Here is a 17,131-nt window from a genome sequence, read left to right as displayed (position 1 = left end):
TTTATTATAATCCTGGGCTGAAACAAATAGGGCCTTAGAGAGTTGTCGTTTATTCGTTGGTAGAGATATGCTTCGGCATACTGTAGCAGCTGTCCCCACCACCTGGAGCGAAGCCAGAGCTCAGACTTTAGTGCATCACTCAACATATATGTTCTCATATAGTTTACATAAATTTTAGAATTTTTACCAAATTTTATTAAAAATTCAAATTTTCTGTATAATTTTTTCAATAACCGCCGATAGCTGGGCTTATCGGTTGTATTGTCCAGGCTCAATATTAAGTTAAATGGTACCCATTAACATTGTTCAAATATTAAGTACTCGTGTTATAGAATCAAGATAAAGAAACATAAAAAAAATCAATTCAATTAAGCATCAGAAGCTTACTTGACATGGTATTTGTATATTTGCATATCAATTCTCAAGTCTCATGTCTGAATCCTTCGCTACTTAGTGTTCTTTTGTATTTTTTTTCCTTCTAATTGCAAGTCCCCAATTGAGACTTGAGAAGAAACAAAATGCAAAAGCTTCTTCAAATCTTCCATACGTAGAAAACTAGAAATAGCTCTGAGCTTCCGCTTCCTTCAATAGACCTTCTTGCGTACAAGTTGCAAGAAGCAAAATGAAATTAATAGGATATAGTTGGATGCCAGTGTTTAATATATGAGCCTGATTCCATACCTTAGAACATAAGGATGCCTAGTGCCTATAAACCAGTACTAGCAGGGATAATACTAGCCATAGCCCATAGTCACCATATCAGGCCTATCACTCTTGAACTCTTGCATATCTCCTGAAGAAAATCTCAAAGCACATTCATACTGTGAATTCTGCACACAACCGAGATGACTCAATTTCAAGAATTGATCCCCAGCTCGACACCTCTCAGCCTCATTTCATCAAACAGACACAACACATCACTAAAGTAACCATTTCATGCAAATCCGGGCACCATCATGTTCCTCGAAATCATGTTCGACGACGCACCGATGAGCGTGGTTGACCATGACGTCATGGTCAGGCAACCACCCAGGTGCAACCGCGCAATTGCGCAACGGGAGAGCAGATATGAAGGGATCGAGGATACAGCCAGCCGACAATAATTTTAGCTGCTCAACTGATTATGCCAAGAACAGATAGCCTGGTGGCCCGTAGTGGATGATGACCTGATGCTCCATAGTGCGCCTTGCAGCCCTGGTGCACGAGTTGAATGGACCGTGGTGCACATAAGGTGATTATAGACAAACATACTAGTAAAAGTTTTTTTTTTTTACCCTAGTGCCTGTGCACCAGGGTGGCATAATTGGACTTCACCCCTGCCCACATTAACTATATATTTTGGTTGCTAGAACTTTTATTAAAGTTTCCAAAACTTGTGAAGGCATCCTAGTCATGTGAGTTTTACGTGTTTTCTTGGTATGTTATTGTATTTATGAGTGATGCTTACTCTTTTTTTAAGGGTGTAATTGAGGACGCACATGACTCACTCATATCACACTCACACCCTATATATACACACATACGCGTGTGTCCCTAATTACCCACACCAAAGAAGAGATTAGAAGGTACCCACTGAACATGCACGCGCTTATAACCTACACCTATCCCAGGACCCATCCCAGGAGTAAATGACGATAAAATATAAAACCCTAGTGAGACACCCCGCTACTAATGCAGAGCATTGAACCTGGACAGGTGACCGGCAGCGCTCACAACTGAGCTAGCGTCGAGTTCTGTGTTGTGCTTACTCATTGAAGTCTTTTTTGGCCTGATTCAATTTTTACTACGGCCTACAACGAAAATCATGCACTTGGCATGCATGCCGCGGCCAATGGATCAATGTGTTCAAAATCTGCATTTACCAATTAATTGACCAATTTCAGTATCTAAAACTCCTCCCTTCATGCATGTGTAGGAGAGAATTAACGCATTCAACCTATGTATGTAGGCTTTTAGTGGACGTTCATTGCATCCAACTATCTATTATTGGCATCTCACATCTTTAGTTTGTCTGTCTAACCATAAATGTCTGCATATCCTTTTTTTTATGGGAAATGTCGTTAGCGAAATGGCTGCGTCATAGTGCAGTATGACTCTATCATTCGTCGTTATGTGTCGAGCATTTAGTTGCCCAAGATTGTATCTTAAGTAACTAATAAAGTTCTCTCTTGACTCTCATCACGATTCAAACGTTTTTTAAAATACGCTCAGTTTGAGAGGAAAACTCATTTAAAGTTTGGAAACACCCTAAATCCATCCCATCATCCTAGTAATTTAGATTTACAATGTTTTTTCAGCTAGTTAACGTGTTTTGTTTCGAGCTCATTATGAAATCGAGCAGGAGAAAATTTTCCTTTTTCACGAGCTATTAAAAGGGTGAGAATACATGTCTTATTCCTGTAGGTCCTAAAAAATTGACTGCAATACCAATGAGATTCAGTCAAAAAAAAATTGTTTGTTGTTTGTTAGAAAAAAAACTGACTACAATAAAAGAAAGATACAGTCAAATTTTGTTTGTTGTTTGGGTAAAAAAAAAGACTAACTGCAATCCACAATAATTTCAATCAGATTTTCCTGTAGCAAAAAAGTGTGAATCGTTACGCGTTAAACTTCTATTGGCCCAAAAAATTGACTCTGATCTTAAAATAAATTAGATAAAATGTTAAGTAGGCAGTCCCTTGTTTTAATTTCCATCTAAAAAACTAGGATTGATTTTCCTCTCAAAGAAGAAACTAGTTTTTTTTTTCTTTTTTGCGAAAGGGTTTGATATTATAGTGATAGGAAAAGCAGTACAACCCTTGAGATTATAGAGAAGACCCTGACGAAAAAGAAAATTACAAGCAAGGACCACATGTTCATCTTCTTCTGCTCCTGTCGATGCATCGTCTGTCGGATCACTGCCGAAGCACCTGGACGCGAAGAGCTTTGGCTACGAGAAACCTTAGATCTACCAAAACCAATCGAAGAGACTCCGAACGTTGGATTGCCACAAAAGAAGCGAGCGGATGAGCGTAGCCACGAAGCCATCCAAGTCCCGCACGCGAAGTCTCCACTGAACGAACATCGGCTATCGTCTTCGTTTTCTCGGCAAATCAATAAGCCAGGGTTGTCGAACGAGCCGGCGACCTGAAACCTATCGGCGCTACCGATTGGGACGTCGGTGACCCGGACAAAGCAACCCCTAAAACAAGGGGAAACAAATCCATCGAACCTGTTCGCATCTAGGTGGAGGAAGACTAACCTCCAAAACACAGCGTCAGGGAACTTGTTGACGCCATCGCTGTCGTCGCCATCTTCACCAACTCCGACGTGGAGGACCCAAAACCTATTTTTTAGACACCCAAGGTGTCTTTCCATATGCGGGCTCATATCACCTGTGTAAAGGTCATCTCCAAAAGCAGTTCATTATGTAAATCACCTATAGTAATGTATAATTTCTAGAGGCGAGCGACGTAAGAAACCGCTTGTATAAAAGCTCATTTTCAAAGGCTAATACTTATGTGAATCGTCTATGATAATATTACAACATATAATTTACATAAGGAACCGTATGTGTAAAAGGTCATTTCTAGAGACGGTACCTTATGTGAACCGCATCTGTTAATAGAATAATTATCATATGCGGTTTACATAAGGAACACTCTGTGTAAAACGTTATTTTCAGAGGCGGGTATATTATTTTTAGAGACATTTCTTTATGTGATCTACCACTGGTAATAGATGATAGTTTATTTCAAAAAATTCATAACTTTTTCATATGAAATCGGATGAGGATAAACTTTATATAAAAATTATAGCCCTCGACGAGATCTACAACTTTGTAATTGAAAACTTTTTTTATTTGAGGTCATTTAGATATCCCAATAATTGTTTAAAGTTTTAGACACAAGAGATCAAAATGAGTATATATGCTATTGTTACCACAAGTCTTATTAATACAAGCAACTCAAAAACAAGAGAAGAAAAAGAATACTACCAACTCTAATATCCCACAAGATCAATAAGAAGAAGATCTTGTAAGATATGGAAGGGACCAACTATTTGGATGTCCAAGGATTTCATTGATAATATATAGGACTCCAAGAAAGTTTGGATTCCTAAAACGACTTAGAGTCCAGAGACCGAGAGGATTTGGAGACTTGGTTTATAGAAATACTAATGGTAACAATAGCATATGCACTTCTTTTAATCTCTTATGTCTAATTTTGTAAACGATTATTTAGATATCTAAATAACTTCAAATGAAAAGGTTTTTAATTACAAAGTTGTAGATCTTATTGAGGGATACAATTTTCATATAAAGTTTGTCCCCATCCGATTTCGTATTAAAAAAATTATAAATTTTTTAAGATAAATTGTCATTTATTACCGAAGGTGGTTCCTTATGTGAACCGTATTTGGTAATAGATGATAATTTATCTTAAAAGATTCACAAATTTTTTATACATAGTTGGATGGAGATAAACTTTATATAAAAATTATAGCCATCGACGAGATCTACAACTTTGTGGTTGAAAACTTTTTTATTTGAAGTCATCTAATTGCCCAAATGATTATCTAAAGTTTCAGTAAATAAGAAATAAAATGAAAACATATCCTATTACCATCCGCGAATACTCTATAGTGGGATGGTAAGACAGCTTTGCGCAAGAGGGCAAGTTCCAGGTTCGATTCTCAATTACCGCAGGCGCGTGTATTTCGTGTGAAAAATCATATGACTTGTGACTTGCGACAACACGACCGCATGTGAGAAACGGTGACGTCCTAAGAGGAGGGGGAGTGAATTAGGAAATTTAGAAACTTTAAGCAAATTGACTCTAAAAATTTCACAAGATAAATCTATCTCAATTTCTATCTAAACGTGCTCTAGATTTATCTAGTTTGTTTACTCTACCGGTCAAGAGGAGAGGATGCAACCTACTCTAGTAAGGTAAATTGTAAGTATATAAATGCAGAAATGTAAATAAGATAGAGAGACAAACTCGGCACAATAGATTTTTATCCCATGGTATTGATGGCATGAATGACATCCCTAGTCCACGTTAGAGCTCCACAAAAGATATGCTTCCGATCGCCAAGTCTTTTCCGATCACAACTCTTGAGCTACCAAGTCACCAAGACAAGATCTCAAGCACGATAAGCTACCAAACCATCAAGGCAAGGTCTCACCAATAGCCTCTATTCTGGTCACTTACCTTCATGATCACTTCAAAACTTGAATCACCAAAGCAAGAGTCTCCATGTATATAAGCTTTCTCTAGACTCCAGCAACATGCCACCCCCTTCAAATGACTGAGTGGATGGATATTTATAGTCTCAAACCCGCAAACTAGCCGTTTTTCTACGGCTTAGAAAAGTTGTTAACACTGGATGATCCGGTGAGAATAATAGTACTAACATCGGATCATCCGATAAGTATAACCTTAGAAACTAACTATTGAACTTCCACTCAGAGTCTTTGTGAACACCGGACAATCCGGTGTGCCTTCAAATCCATCACCGGACCTTCCGATGAGTTATCTTGAGCCATCCGAGCCTTTGTAGTCTCTTTGTGTAAAATACTCTGGTGTATTCATCCGGTGTTCATTCCATTCACACCGGACCATCTGGTGAGTTGAGCATTCTCTTCTTTTCCTTGAAAATACTCCAGTGCAACTATCTCTGTGATCACTGGACTATCCAGTGAGTTGATCTTCATTCTTCAGCACTTGCAGTCGCCTCTGCAAGAAATGCTCTGGTGCTATACTCCGATGTGCACAAACTAAGTACCGGACCTTCCGGTTGGTTGATCTTCAGTCTTCTGCAATTGCATTCTTCTCTGTAAAAAATATTCTGGTGTTACCCAGTGCAGTTCACCGGACTATCCGGTGTGGTCATCAACCTTCTCCCCCTTTGTTAGAGATACTCCGGTGAGTTCAACACACAGAACACCGGACTATCCGGTGAGACTATCAGCCTCTGTGCATAATACTCCGGTGAGTGCAAACTCTTTTGCACGTGACATTCCGGTGATGTCAATTTTCCTGAGACTTCTCCAATTCAATCAAACTTTGTTCTGGCTGCGGTGGCTTCTTGATGTATTGTATGCATGAGATCTACTAACATATATTATTGACAAACATGTTAGTTCTAATGAATATATTATTATTAATCACCAAAATTACAATCATGCATGGCCTGATAGAGTCATTTTTGTTACACATGTGATTCCTTAGGTGAAAAAAAAAATCGTTTTTCCAAGAAAAAAACGTTGATTCAGGGACCAACTACCACATACAGACCGCTTAAGAAACCGCCAGTAGTAATCAATTTCGACAGACAATCTGCTAAAGGAACCGCCTGTAATAATCAAATTTTACAGACGGACTGCTTAAGGAACAGTCTCTAGTAACATCTATATGCGGTCTCTTTTGTGGCTGTGAAATTCGTATATTTTCATAGACCTTCGACTAGAGGGATGTGACTAAACGTCTATACAAATAGATTACCACATATCTCTAAAAAAAATTTCTTAATTAAAGTGACCGTCACACCGATGCAACCAAAAATCCTAACCCCACTGAAGGAGGTAAACTAGAAACCCTAGCCCTAACTAGCAGCACAAACAACCCCCAGCATCAACGCCGGGCCGATCCCCTCCCGTCCTGGCGTGAGAGGAGACGCTGGAGGGGAGGAATCGGCGAGATCGGCATTGGGAGCCCCGCTCGCCTGCTTTTCACCGCTCTCTACTGTAGCGACTTGGTCTAGTAATTTTTTTCATCAGAAAAGGATCTGGTTTCATGGTTTGTCGTGTTTACCGCTAAGGCGATTAAGCTCCAACTTATTATATACATGCATTTGTTTCAAATTCGGTCATATAAAGTTAATCTTCTATTAGCATGATTCGGAATCACAAGAATATGTCACGTACTATTTCCCAGCTGCGAGACATATATTTCCGCACGGTCGTCAGCCGCCCTCCGGAGGAAGACTGACGGTCATGCTTACGGATGGCAACGGGCTCCGTTCTCTGCTAACTTGTGGAGAATTCCTTTATTAGAGCAGATTGGATAAATTTAATCCCCGTAAATTTATTTGGGGATGCGAATGGAAAGATGGTTCCTATTCTTGCTCTCCACTGTATCTCTGATATCGCGCATATACATATTTTTTATATATAAATTACTTTTATATTTTTTATCTAACCTATGATATTTATTTATCTTATATTAATTATTAATAAATTACTTATTTATACTCCGAACACATCATTAATATATAGATATAATCAATTATGATTTAATTTTATATTCTATTGAAGATCCGTAACGATGAGGATAGAAAAAAACTTTCCTCAATAGGTATTTGTAAATGAGAACGGGAATAGGGAAACATTCGATCCCCGGCGGAATTGGCCCTGTTGCCATTCCTAGTCATGCCGTAGGTGAGGTCCCACTGTCAGCGTGCGCAAGCGCATGCAGCTGCGTCATCGCAGACAGTCTCCCCGGCCGCACCTGCGTGCATGCGCGCGCGGCAAACCGCATGCAAAACGTACACGTACGTGGCGCGCACGTCGTGAGTTGTGATCGAGTTGTAGTGAACCGCTGCGGACTAGCACTACGATCTATAGGTTAAGCGTGCGCTCGTGGCCCTAGCTCCGATTCGCGCGAAGGCGGCCACGAGTCCGCGACCCGATCGGGACCGGCTCCTGGGAACCGGCCGCGTCTCTCTCTCTCTCTCTCTCTCTCTCTCTTCTTCGCGTTCGCCGGCCATTGCATTGCTCTTTCTCCCTCGCACGCGCCCTCTGGCTCGCTTTTGGTTGGGCGTCGCGTAAACTCCCAAGTGACCAGGTAATCGACGCGGTTAGTTCGATCGGCCAGCGCTTTCTTGTTCCAAGATCGGATTAGGAGTTAGGAGTATCGATGATGATCAGGGACTCGATGGATGGAATCTGGTGGATCACGCACGTACGCATCCACTTTCCTTGCTTGACGTGTTGTATGTATTTTTTTGGTGGAGATCAGGCAGCCATGGATCGAGACGAGGAGATGGGCCACGGTAACAGGTCGCTGCTGTTCATCGGCGACGAGGACGACGACCTCGGTGCCGACCGGGACGGCGGCTCCCCGCCATCCTCCTCCGACGACGATGGCTCCTTCTCCGATAGGAGCGACGACGCCGGCGGTGGCGGCGACTGCGACGATCGGGACGCGCCCGACGACGGCCAGAAGGGCACGTGGCCGCAGAGTTACAGGTTGATCAATCAAATTCAATCCTCCTCCTCTTCTTGCATTGCGTGCACCATCCATGCATGCATGGCTGCATGCTGACGTCGCAACTTGCGACTGATTAGTCTCGGCGGGTTTTTTCGTCATGCAGGCAGTCGATAGACATGTTGAGCGCGGTGCCGTCGCCGACGGTGAGCACGATCATGGCGGCGAGCCCGAGCCTGAGCAGGCTCGGCAACTCCTTCCTTAAGGCCGGGAGCTCCTTCTTCCTCAAGAAGGGGGCAGCCGGCGACGTCTCGCTGCCGCTCACCAGGCCGCTGCTGCCGCCCCCGCTCTCGCAGTCGCAGCAGCAGACGGTGAAGCAGTCGACGGACAGCCTGCCGCCGCGGCCTCCGCCACGTCAGGGGTCCGGGGTGCCGGAGAGGCCGTCGAGGGCGTGCCTCAAGTCCGATTACATCGAGCTTCCGCCGCCGGCTACCAAGTGCAGCAGGGGCCAATCTATCATCAATGGTGCGTCTAGTTAACTAACCTTGATTCTGAATCAGTTGCAGGATAATTAGGTTCAGGATCATGGATGCTAATTTCAGTAGTGCCATAATTTTTTTCTGAATCTTTCTTGTTGAATTTTGCAGGGTTCAATGTTCTGTGCGGTGTCGGAATTCTCACCACAGCTTATGGAATCAAGGAAGGCGGATGGTTAAGCCTCCTCCTCCTGCCCTTGCTGGGTGCCAGTTCATGCTACACCGGCTTGCTTCTGAAGAGATGCATAGACAGTTCGCCGAACATTGAGACATATCCAGATATTGGACAAGTCGCTTTCGGCATTTTCGGTCGAATATTTGTATCGGTATGTATTCCTTGACAACACGGATTTCTGCTTTTTCGGTCGAATATATGTATCGGTATGTATCCCTTGACAACACAGATTTCTGCTGAATTCACCTTATTTACAGTATATCTGAACTAATGTCCACATCTCTTTCGCAGGTGGTTCTTTACCTGGAGCTTTATGTAAGTATTCTCTGAATTCTGAAACCGTATGTTCAGTATGCCTCTGATTGTTATGCATGAGAACTAAAGTTGTCCCATATTTACAGGCAAGCTGTGTGGAGTACATCACGTTGCTAGGAGACAGCTTGTCATCAGTGTTTCCATCTGCGCATTTAGCTTTTGCCGGCATCCACCTTAACGCGCATAATCTCTTCGCAATCACAATGGCCTTATTAATTCTCCCATCAGTCTGGCTCAGAAACCTCAGCCTCCTCTCCTATCTATCTGGTAAGCAGCAAGGCCGACATTGCCTCCAATTCTAATTTTGCAGAGCAACGTCGGACTGTTCACAAGTCACAACAATTTTTTTGCCTGAAAAATAGAAATACTAGAATGTCCTCTTATTCCTAATGCTTGAATGGATGATGGGTTGTTCTTAACCATTATTGTACTGAACTTTCGCAGCCGGAGGTGTGGTCGCGACAATAACAGTCATGGTTTGCCTATTTTGGGTTGGCATTGGGGAAGGTATTGGGTTCCACCCTTCTGGGAGTGCACTTAATCTGACCCACCTTCCAGTGGCACTCGGACTGTATGGATACTGCTACTCAGGACACTCAGTTTTCCCAAATATATATTCGTCGATGAAGGATCGCTCGCAGTTTCCTTTCGTGCTCGTGTTCTGGTAAAGTACTCCTCTTGTCCAGAATATACTGTAAAATCAGAACTTGACAAATGAAATGCTACAGTGCTGTTCTCTCCTTTATTTGAGCGACCATATTATAACTTTGTCTTTTCTTGTCAAAATTGGTAAATGCTAACATTATACTATTCTTCACTGTTTCAGCTTCATAGTGTGCACAATTGTGTATGGTGGAGTCGCCGTCTCGGGATTTATGATGTTTGGCGAGTCCACGATGTCGCAATTCACATTGAACATGCCACAACAGTACATTCCCTCGAAAATCGCCATTTGGATGACGGTAAGAGGAAAAACTCCCTGCTCATTCTCTCATTGCATCAAATATCATGCAGTGATGCTCATTGCCATACTTGAGTCTTCTTTTCTATGTTTCAGATTGTGAATCCATACACAAAGTACGCCTTGACGATGACCCCAGTTGCCTTGTCGATAGAGGAGGCACTGCCTAAGAAGATGCAGAGTTACCCAGTCGGAATGTTTGTTAGGACATGTCTTGTCCTCTCAACTGTTGTGGTTGCTCTGTCATTTCCATATTTTGGTGAGTGCTTTTTTTAATTACCGAATGTTATTTATTTCCTAAATCCTAATTAATCAAATTAATCCCCAAAACATCATTCATGCTAATGCTATGTCCTATCCCATTTGATTTGCAGCCTTGGTGATGGCACTGCTTGGATCTGTCTTCACTATGCTTGTGGTGAGTTTCTGAATTCTGATTTACCTGAACTTTTGCACTGGATTTTTCTTTTGGCTGACTGAACAATTTATTCAGTAACTTAAAATGTGTTTGATGATTTGCAATTACAGGCTCTGATACTCCCATGTGCATGCTATCTCTCCATCAAGAAGGGTGCAGTACCTTTGTGGGAGGTAAACAACTCAAAACACAGAGACATAAGCTCCACCAAATCCAGAAACTTTAACCCTGAAATTGCTGAACGTTGTATATTTATGATCTAATTTTTCCTTTCTTTTCAGGTGGTCCTGTGCATAACAATCATAATGATCGGCGTCGTTTGTGCGTGCATTGGGTCATACACCTCGATTAATCAGATTATTAGTAGCAGATAGTCTAGGATGTCTGATGCGTGTGTAATTTGTATAGATTCTTCTCAATGTTCTGAAAACGGCAATTTGTCGGATTTTTGTAATTATATTTGTTACTTCTTTTTGACAGAAAGGCTGTAAGAAAGAGAGTTTGTTGTAAACCGGTGCAAATTGCGTTTCAGACATACATGACAACAAATCCCCGTGATATAATTTTTGCAGATGCGAGTCTGTACTCGTCATTTGGACGGAATCAGGAAACCAATAAATAGGACAACCTGAACAACATTAACATGCTCACATCATTGTGCCTTGTTCAGACTTATAATACCAGTATAAAAACATTGCAACAAGAACCCTAATTTGGACTGAAAATCAGAAGTATATTATCGCTATACAACAATGTTGTGCGTTAGCAGCAGATGGAGCTAATTTTCTGACACAATATGAACACTATCAACAACAGGATGACCGCAGAACAGGCGCATCTCCGATCTTTCTCTCCCAAGAAGAACAATCACTATACCCAATTTGGGGCCCAATCACAGGCACCTGATGGGTCCATGGCTCTAGAGGGTTAACGAACTAGTCCCTCCAGCACACCAGCATGGTGACGCACCGGCGCATGATGTAGAACCTGGCCCTCTGCTCCTTCACCAGGCTCGCCAGCCGGCCAGGCACCGACCGGGCCTGGCCCCTCGACGACACCCGGCCCTTGAGGCCTGCCGGGCTCCCCTCGCCGGCCGCCGCCGCTGACCTCCGGCTGCACTTCTTGAACAGCAGCTTGCTCTTGTCATCCATGTACATCTCCATCTCTCTATTTTCTCTTCCCCTCTCTGGGAACGAGAAACACAGTGGCGAACAACGGCAGCTCTCTCTGAAGTAGTTGCAAGCTTGCAATGTGCAGGGTTGTGGTTGGTGATGGAAGTGAGGCTTGGCTGGTAGGGGCAGAGCTAGCTAGTATTTATAGCCACCAGATGCCAATCCAAGCGACAGTTTGTTATGTGCTGTTAATCTCTAATTGGATTGCAGGCCATGGGTGATTAAGTAGAACAACGGAAGCATCGAGATTGACGATTAGAGAGGATGAATAAATATACTATAAATTTCTTATAAAATAGATGGTGTACTCTTTATTCACCAAATGCATCTCAAGAAATTAGAAAATTAACTCCAACAAGATGAAAAAATTCAGCTCAAGCACGAAAACAAAAATCGCAACCGAAATCGAAAACTTTAAAAAAAATCAATAGAGGGAAACTAAAAGAAGGAGAATTCAAGCATATAAAAAATATAAACTTTATTACTTAAAGAGATCAGCCCTATTTTAAACAAATTACAAAGATTTTTCTCTCAACTTACACCTATTACATAGGCTAAACATTCATCCTTCATTTCCTCTAAAATCCTAACACTAAACTCTCAAATAGGTGGCACAAGAGACTAAGTGGCTGGTTCCAACTCTCACATAGCCCTACTCCTTTATTTATAGTTTTAGAAAACTTGACTTCTAAGTTCTAGCTTGTTACCGAAATATTCCTCTCTTGTAGTACATTTCTACCTACCATTGAGGGTATTTTAGTCTATTTCTTGCTTCGTCTATTGAACGGTCATGGCACCTTCACGACTTAGTTTCGTCTCGATGCAAGCTTCGCGATGGTGCCATATACTCCTCCAGTCCTCTCACGGTTTTGAGACCCAATTGTGAAACTTTTTGCACGTTTCTTAAAGTATGACTCGTCACTTGTTTACACCTTAAGCAAGCGCTCTGATATCGACACGTGTACTCCATCTTGCGATCCTGATCGCCGACAAGTCTCCCCCGCTCTCGATCCCTCGGGTCACCTTGTCACTTGCACTGATATTCTTTTCGCTTGACTTTATTAACATGCTATCTTCATCTTCCGTTTTATGCTTTACTTAACCTTTACGTGTATAGTTAAGAGCACCCTTAACTCCGTCCGGCCTCCTTAGTCGTCCGACACCAAGCACCCGTTTAGCCTCGATCACCCGTCGTCGACTACCAAGTTACATCCGTCACGTACACACTATGAGATAAGTAAACATATTTCTTCAACTTTAACTCCAGTTAATCCATAATTAAAATGCTCATATAAAGCTCAAGCAAACTAAAATTTGACAAACTAAATCGACAACCTTACCAATTACTAATCACATATAAAATAAGTCACATTTTAACTTGATTTATCAAGGACTAATCTTTTTGCGTTGTCTGATGGGACATCTCTTTCCATGTCCCCCAGGGCAAGTGCAATGGGACCGTCCCGTTTCGGCTTGCTCATGTTGGTGTGATATGATACAAACTTGATTTGGACCACGAAATGTTGCTTGTGGTCTCTGTATTTGTATGTATGCATGCATGGTGTATTGATCAGAGTATCAACCAGATGATGATTGATGTGTTGCTAATCTTGTGTGTAACTCCATACCGGAATGGCAGGAACAGTACCGGGCCTTTATCGGTCATGCTGTTGCATCGCATGCATGTGAAGCCAGTCTTGAGCAGTTGGCGATACGACGCCGCCCGGGCCACCGCAAAGGTGAAACAGATGAGACGGTGAGATGAAGACCGGGGCCGGATCGGAGACTATTCCCAGAAACGACGACGACGGCAATCGCCGCAGGCACGCACGGCCGGCCGGCTGGGTATGTCCCCTACGCACGTATAATCTATCTTATCGTCCATCTATCTCATATAATATTTATCAATTTATTAATTTTCTCATCTATCTCATGATTTTTTCACCTATCTCTCCATCACAAATATTAACATTAATAAACAATTATGATAAATCATATATCCACGTGAAAATTTTCGTTCCCCGTGTCCTCCAACGAATCCACACACAACGTCATCGGTTGGTTGCCCACATGTTGTTGCATGGCACTGTTCCATCTTCAATCCCTGCACGTCCTTGAGGTGGACTGCCCACCAAGCCGACCAGCTGCATGCTGGATCATCTCTCACACGCACACAATGACATAAGTCAATAAGTCATATGCATGCACTCCGAGAGAGGCTGCAACTTGCAAGACAGGAAGACATCCTTATCGCTTCCCATGGCTTATTGCACTGCAGCCACGTATGGCAAATCGGGTGGCATGTCTCATTTCGTATCAAGGCAATGTCGAAACGCAGACATACACGATATATCTGATCGGGACAGCACGTATCAACTCGTTAAACCAAAACCATCGCTGACAGGTAAGCCTCTGAGAATTAACCTCATGGTTAGCTGCTCTTACGTTCAGCTCATCTACATTTTGCACGATCGTCGGATTGTCATTTGTTGGAGCAACAGCAAGTAGTAGACACCGGACACCAGCATCCCATGTGATGTGCACCCAGGGTACCAACACACAAGCACATGCACTGCCCCTACTGCAGCTAGGCACATCATACAACACTGCCACGCATGCATGGGCTCACCAAGACAAGACATCCACAAGCAGTGGTCGACCATTTGACCAAACCAGTCTATGTCTAGTTCCATATATCTATATCACTAATATAAAATAGTTATTAGTGTTGGTTTAAAAACACCAGCAGTAATAATTTTTAAATTGGTATTGAAAGTTATAGATTATCAGTATCAGATTATTAACCGACACTGATAATAAGTATCAGCATCGATTTATAAAAAAAGGCATTGATACTAAGACTATCTGTGTTGGTTCATAACCAATAACTGGTACTAATACTCAACTATCAATATCGATTTTTGATACAAGTCGGCACTTATAGTCTCCATATTAATGCTAATTTTTTATCATAAACCGGCACTGATGGCCCCCTTATAGAATCTAGCTGTTGCTGACAACAACACAAATAATATCACATACAGCAAGATAAACATACATTCAAGTTTCACATGCACATATAATTATCTCAGCACATATAATATCACACACATACATAATTCATTCACATCTCACCTCATTCATGCATATGTAACCATGTTATTTTACATGTCTTTGACTAGAGATCATAACTAATACAAGTTTGCAACAAAAGTTCATAATTAACAGAAGTATGCAACAAAAGGGTAAGAAGCGATGTTATTCAATTGTTCTTGTTGACTGAAGACCCTGAACAACGCTTTTTACCTTGAGAAGAAGCACATAATGAACTCCACGGGCTACTTGAAGGGACAACTTGCAAACAACACCATTTGAAAATATGGTACCACTCGAACTCTGGAATGACTTGGTCATTGATGGACCCGTAGAGTTGTTTCTGAATTGTGTTGATTCTTTGCGGCATGAGGATACTTGTTTCCAGCTCGAGGTCTTGCAGTTACCAGAATTGAAGAAATCAATCTATTTGAACATGAGTAGGAACTGAACGTTAATCAAGGCATCATAAGAAACACCTGCTTCATACACAGCTAAGATGGAAGGTTGTAGATATCGAGAGTCACGGGCCAAGTGCTATGACTATTGCTAATGTTGTCGAAAGGATTCATCCCATTTATACTCAACCCAAACCTTATATTCCTCACTTTAGCTTTGAATTCCTTGTATTTTGTATCGAACTTTTTCATTGCATTCCATCAGTAGGTGTCTAAGCATTCCGTCTTTCTTGTGCCCTTCGCTTGCCATCGCATCAACTCGGCATTTGCTTTATTGGCAAACAATTGTTTCAGATGGAAGATTATAGGGAAATACCAAACCATTTTAGTGGGGATCTTTTATCCTTACTGTTCTCCCCTATGTCATCGCTATTGATATCATCAACGTCGTGCTTGTACCATGATGCACTGCAAACACGACACGCTTTCAAGTTTACATCCCTATTGTGAAAAAATATGCAGTCCTTTAGACATGCATGTAGTTTCTCTACTCCCAACCCCAACTAGCAGATAATCTGCTTGGTGTGGTATGTGTTTTTAGGCAACTTATTACCATCTGGAAGCAAGTCTCTCAAGAATCGTAACAACTCATTGAAGCCCTTATCAGACAAACTATTACTATACTTCATTTGCAACAATGTCAGCACAACATGCAACTTGTTGTGCTCTTTCTTACAGCCCGGGAAACACCAGTGTTTTATAGTCCTCTAACATGTGTTGGAACTTTTCGTGTTGCTTATCATTGGTGTAGTCTCCCTCCACATTGTGCAACATTGCGTCTAGGCCATCATCATCATTGCTAACAAAAGTATTTTCGAATGCCAATATATCGATGTCTTCGTTAGCCGTCATATCGTTGCCTCCGTCTTCCTCGAATGTGGACTGTTCTTCATGCACAATCTCCTCATGTTCATCGTGCTTGATCTAGCGGATACAGCTAGGCTTGAAACCCCTGCGAAACAAGTGTACACAGATCTACTTTATGTCTGAGAACTTCTTCTCATTATTGCAATCAACGCACGGATAGCATATATAGTGATCATCACACTTATTTTTTGGCTTTCTATACGCCGTGGCAACCCTAAAAAAGCATTCACGCTATGAAAAAACTATGGGCCACGACAATCAGACTTGTACATCCATGTCCGGCCCTCTGCAAATTTATGATTATCATTATGTTTTAGCAATCAATAAAAAAACCAATGAAATGATAACCATGCAATATTTCAAAATGCACCTCTAATTTATTGAATTACCTCGCATTTTTTATTGCTCCATGTTAGATGGCCCATCACCTTCCGACACTTGGTTCGGGTCGGAGGACCCACCTTCTAAATACTGTCACATCCATTTAGCGGGTGAATTTGCCATCCCTATAGCATAATATTCATATTTAATATGTTGATCTATTTAGAAGTAATTTTCATCTTTTTTGGATTTCTCCTTAATTATTCATGGAATTAATAATTTACAGCACGATTAATGGAATAAAGGAATTTCAGTACCCTTTTCAGGAGTGCACGATTAAAAATTAGTTTTCACCTTTTTCTGAGCTCTAATTATTTTTCTATGCATTTTATAATCTTTCAGTTGATTGTACAAAAGATATTCATTTCATCATTCTCAGAAACGTCATTTGACAAATACAAATAGCAATGCATCGCAATGAGTATGATGACATGCAAGGAATGATGCCCCACATCACATGACGAAAGTGGAGATGCAATGTATCATGGTATGAGTTTGAAAGAATCAAAGATTTTTCCTTAATTTTGATTATTATGAATCATTTAATAAATCCCAGGATTAAT

General features: G+C 41.6%; 2 protein-coding genes across 2 annotated transcripts; one reads left to right on the top strand and one right to left on the bottom strand.

Annotated features, from left to right (window-relative positions):
* Window positions 1–8,009: 8,009 nt before the first annotated feature.
* Window positions 8,010–10,971, top strand: LOC133906059 (amino acid transporter AVT1C-like). The gene is made up of 11 exons (XM_062347849.1): window positions 8,010–8,233; window positions 8,359–8,717; window positions 8,840–9,054; window positions 9,195–9,218; window positions 9,305–9,485; window positions 9,663–9,882; window positions 10,045–10,180; window positions 10,276–10,438; window positions 10,554–10,597; window positions 10,708–10,770; window positions 10,879–10,971. The coding sequence occupies exons 1-11, from the start codon at window positions 8,010–8,012 to the stop codon at window positions 10,969–10,971; spliced, it is 1,722 nt and encodes a 573-aa protein (XP_062203833.1).
* A 291-nt stretch (window positions 10,972–11,262) lies between these two features.
* On the bottom strand, window positions 11,263–11,849 carry LOC133906520 (small polypeptide DEVIL 19-like). Its single transcript, XM_062348446.1, has one exon. It carries the CDS (start codon window positions 11,758–11,760, stop codon window positions 11,533–11,535), a length of 228 nt encoding a protein of 75 aa, XP_062204430.1. The 5' UTR covers window positions 11,761–11,849; the 3' UTR covers window positions 11,263–11,532.
* Window positions 11,850–17,131: the final 5,282 nt, after the last annotated feature.

The sequence above is a fragment of the Phragmites australis genome, chromosome 23, assembly GCF_958298935.1.
Source record: "Phragmites australis chromosome 23, lpPhrAust1.1, whole genome shotgun sequence".
Taxonomy (NCBI): Eukaryota; Viridiplantae; Streptophyta; class Magnoliopsida; order Poales; family Poaceae; genus Phragmites; species Phragmites australis.
The sequence above is the reverse complement of the archived record's forward strand: the minus strand, read 5'-3'. Positions and strand labels throughout refer to the sequence as shown.

What these genes read in the sequence shown, in the direction of transcription:
- LOC133906520 (XM_062348446.1), bottom strand. Translation starts at nt 11,760, where the DNA reads ATGGAGATGTACATGGATGACAAGAGCAAGCTGCTGTTCAAGAAGTGC.
- LOC133906059 (XM_062347849.1), top strand. Translation starts at nt 8,010, where the DNA reads ATGGATCGAGACGAGGAGATGGGCCACGGTAACAGGTCGCTGCTGTTC. An exon ending in CCTCCTCTCCTATCTATCTG is followed by an intron (nt 9,486 to 9,662) that starts GTAAGCAGCAAG and finishes GAACTTTCGCAG; the next exon opens with CCGGAGGTGTGGTCGCGACA. An exon ending in AAATCGCCATTTGGATGACG is followed by an intron (nt 10,181 to 10,275) that starts GTAAGAGGAAAA and finishes TCTATGTTTCAG; the next exon opens with ATTGTGAATCCATACACAAA.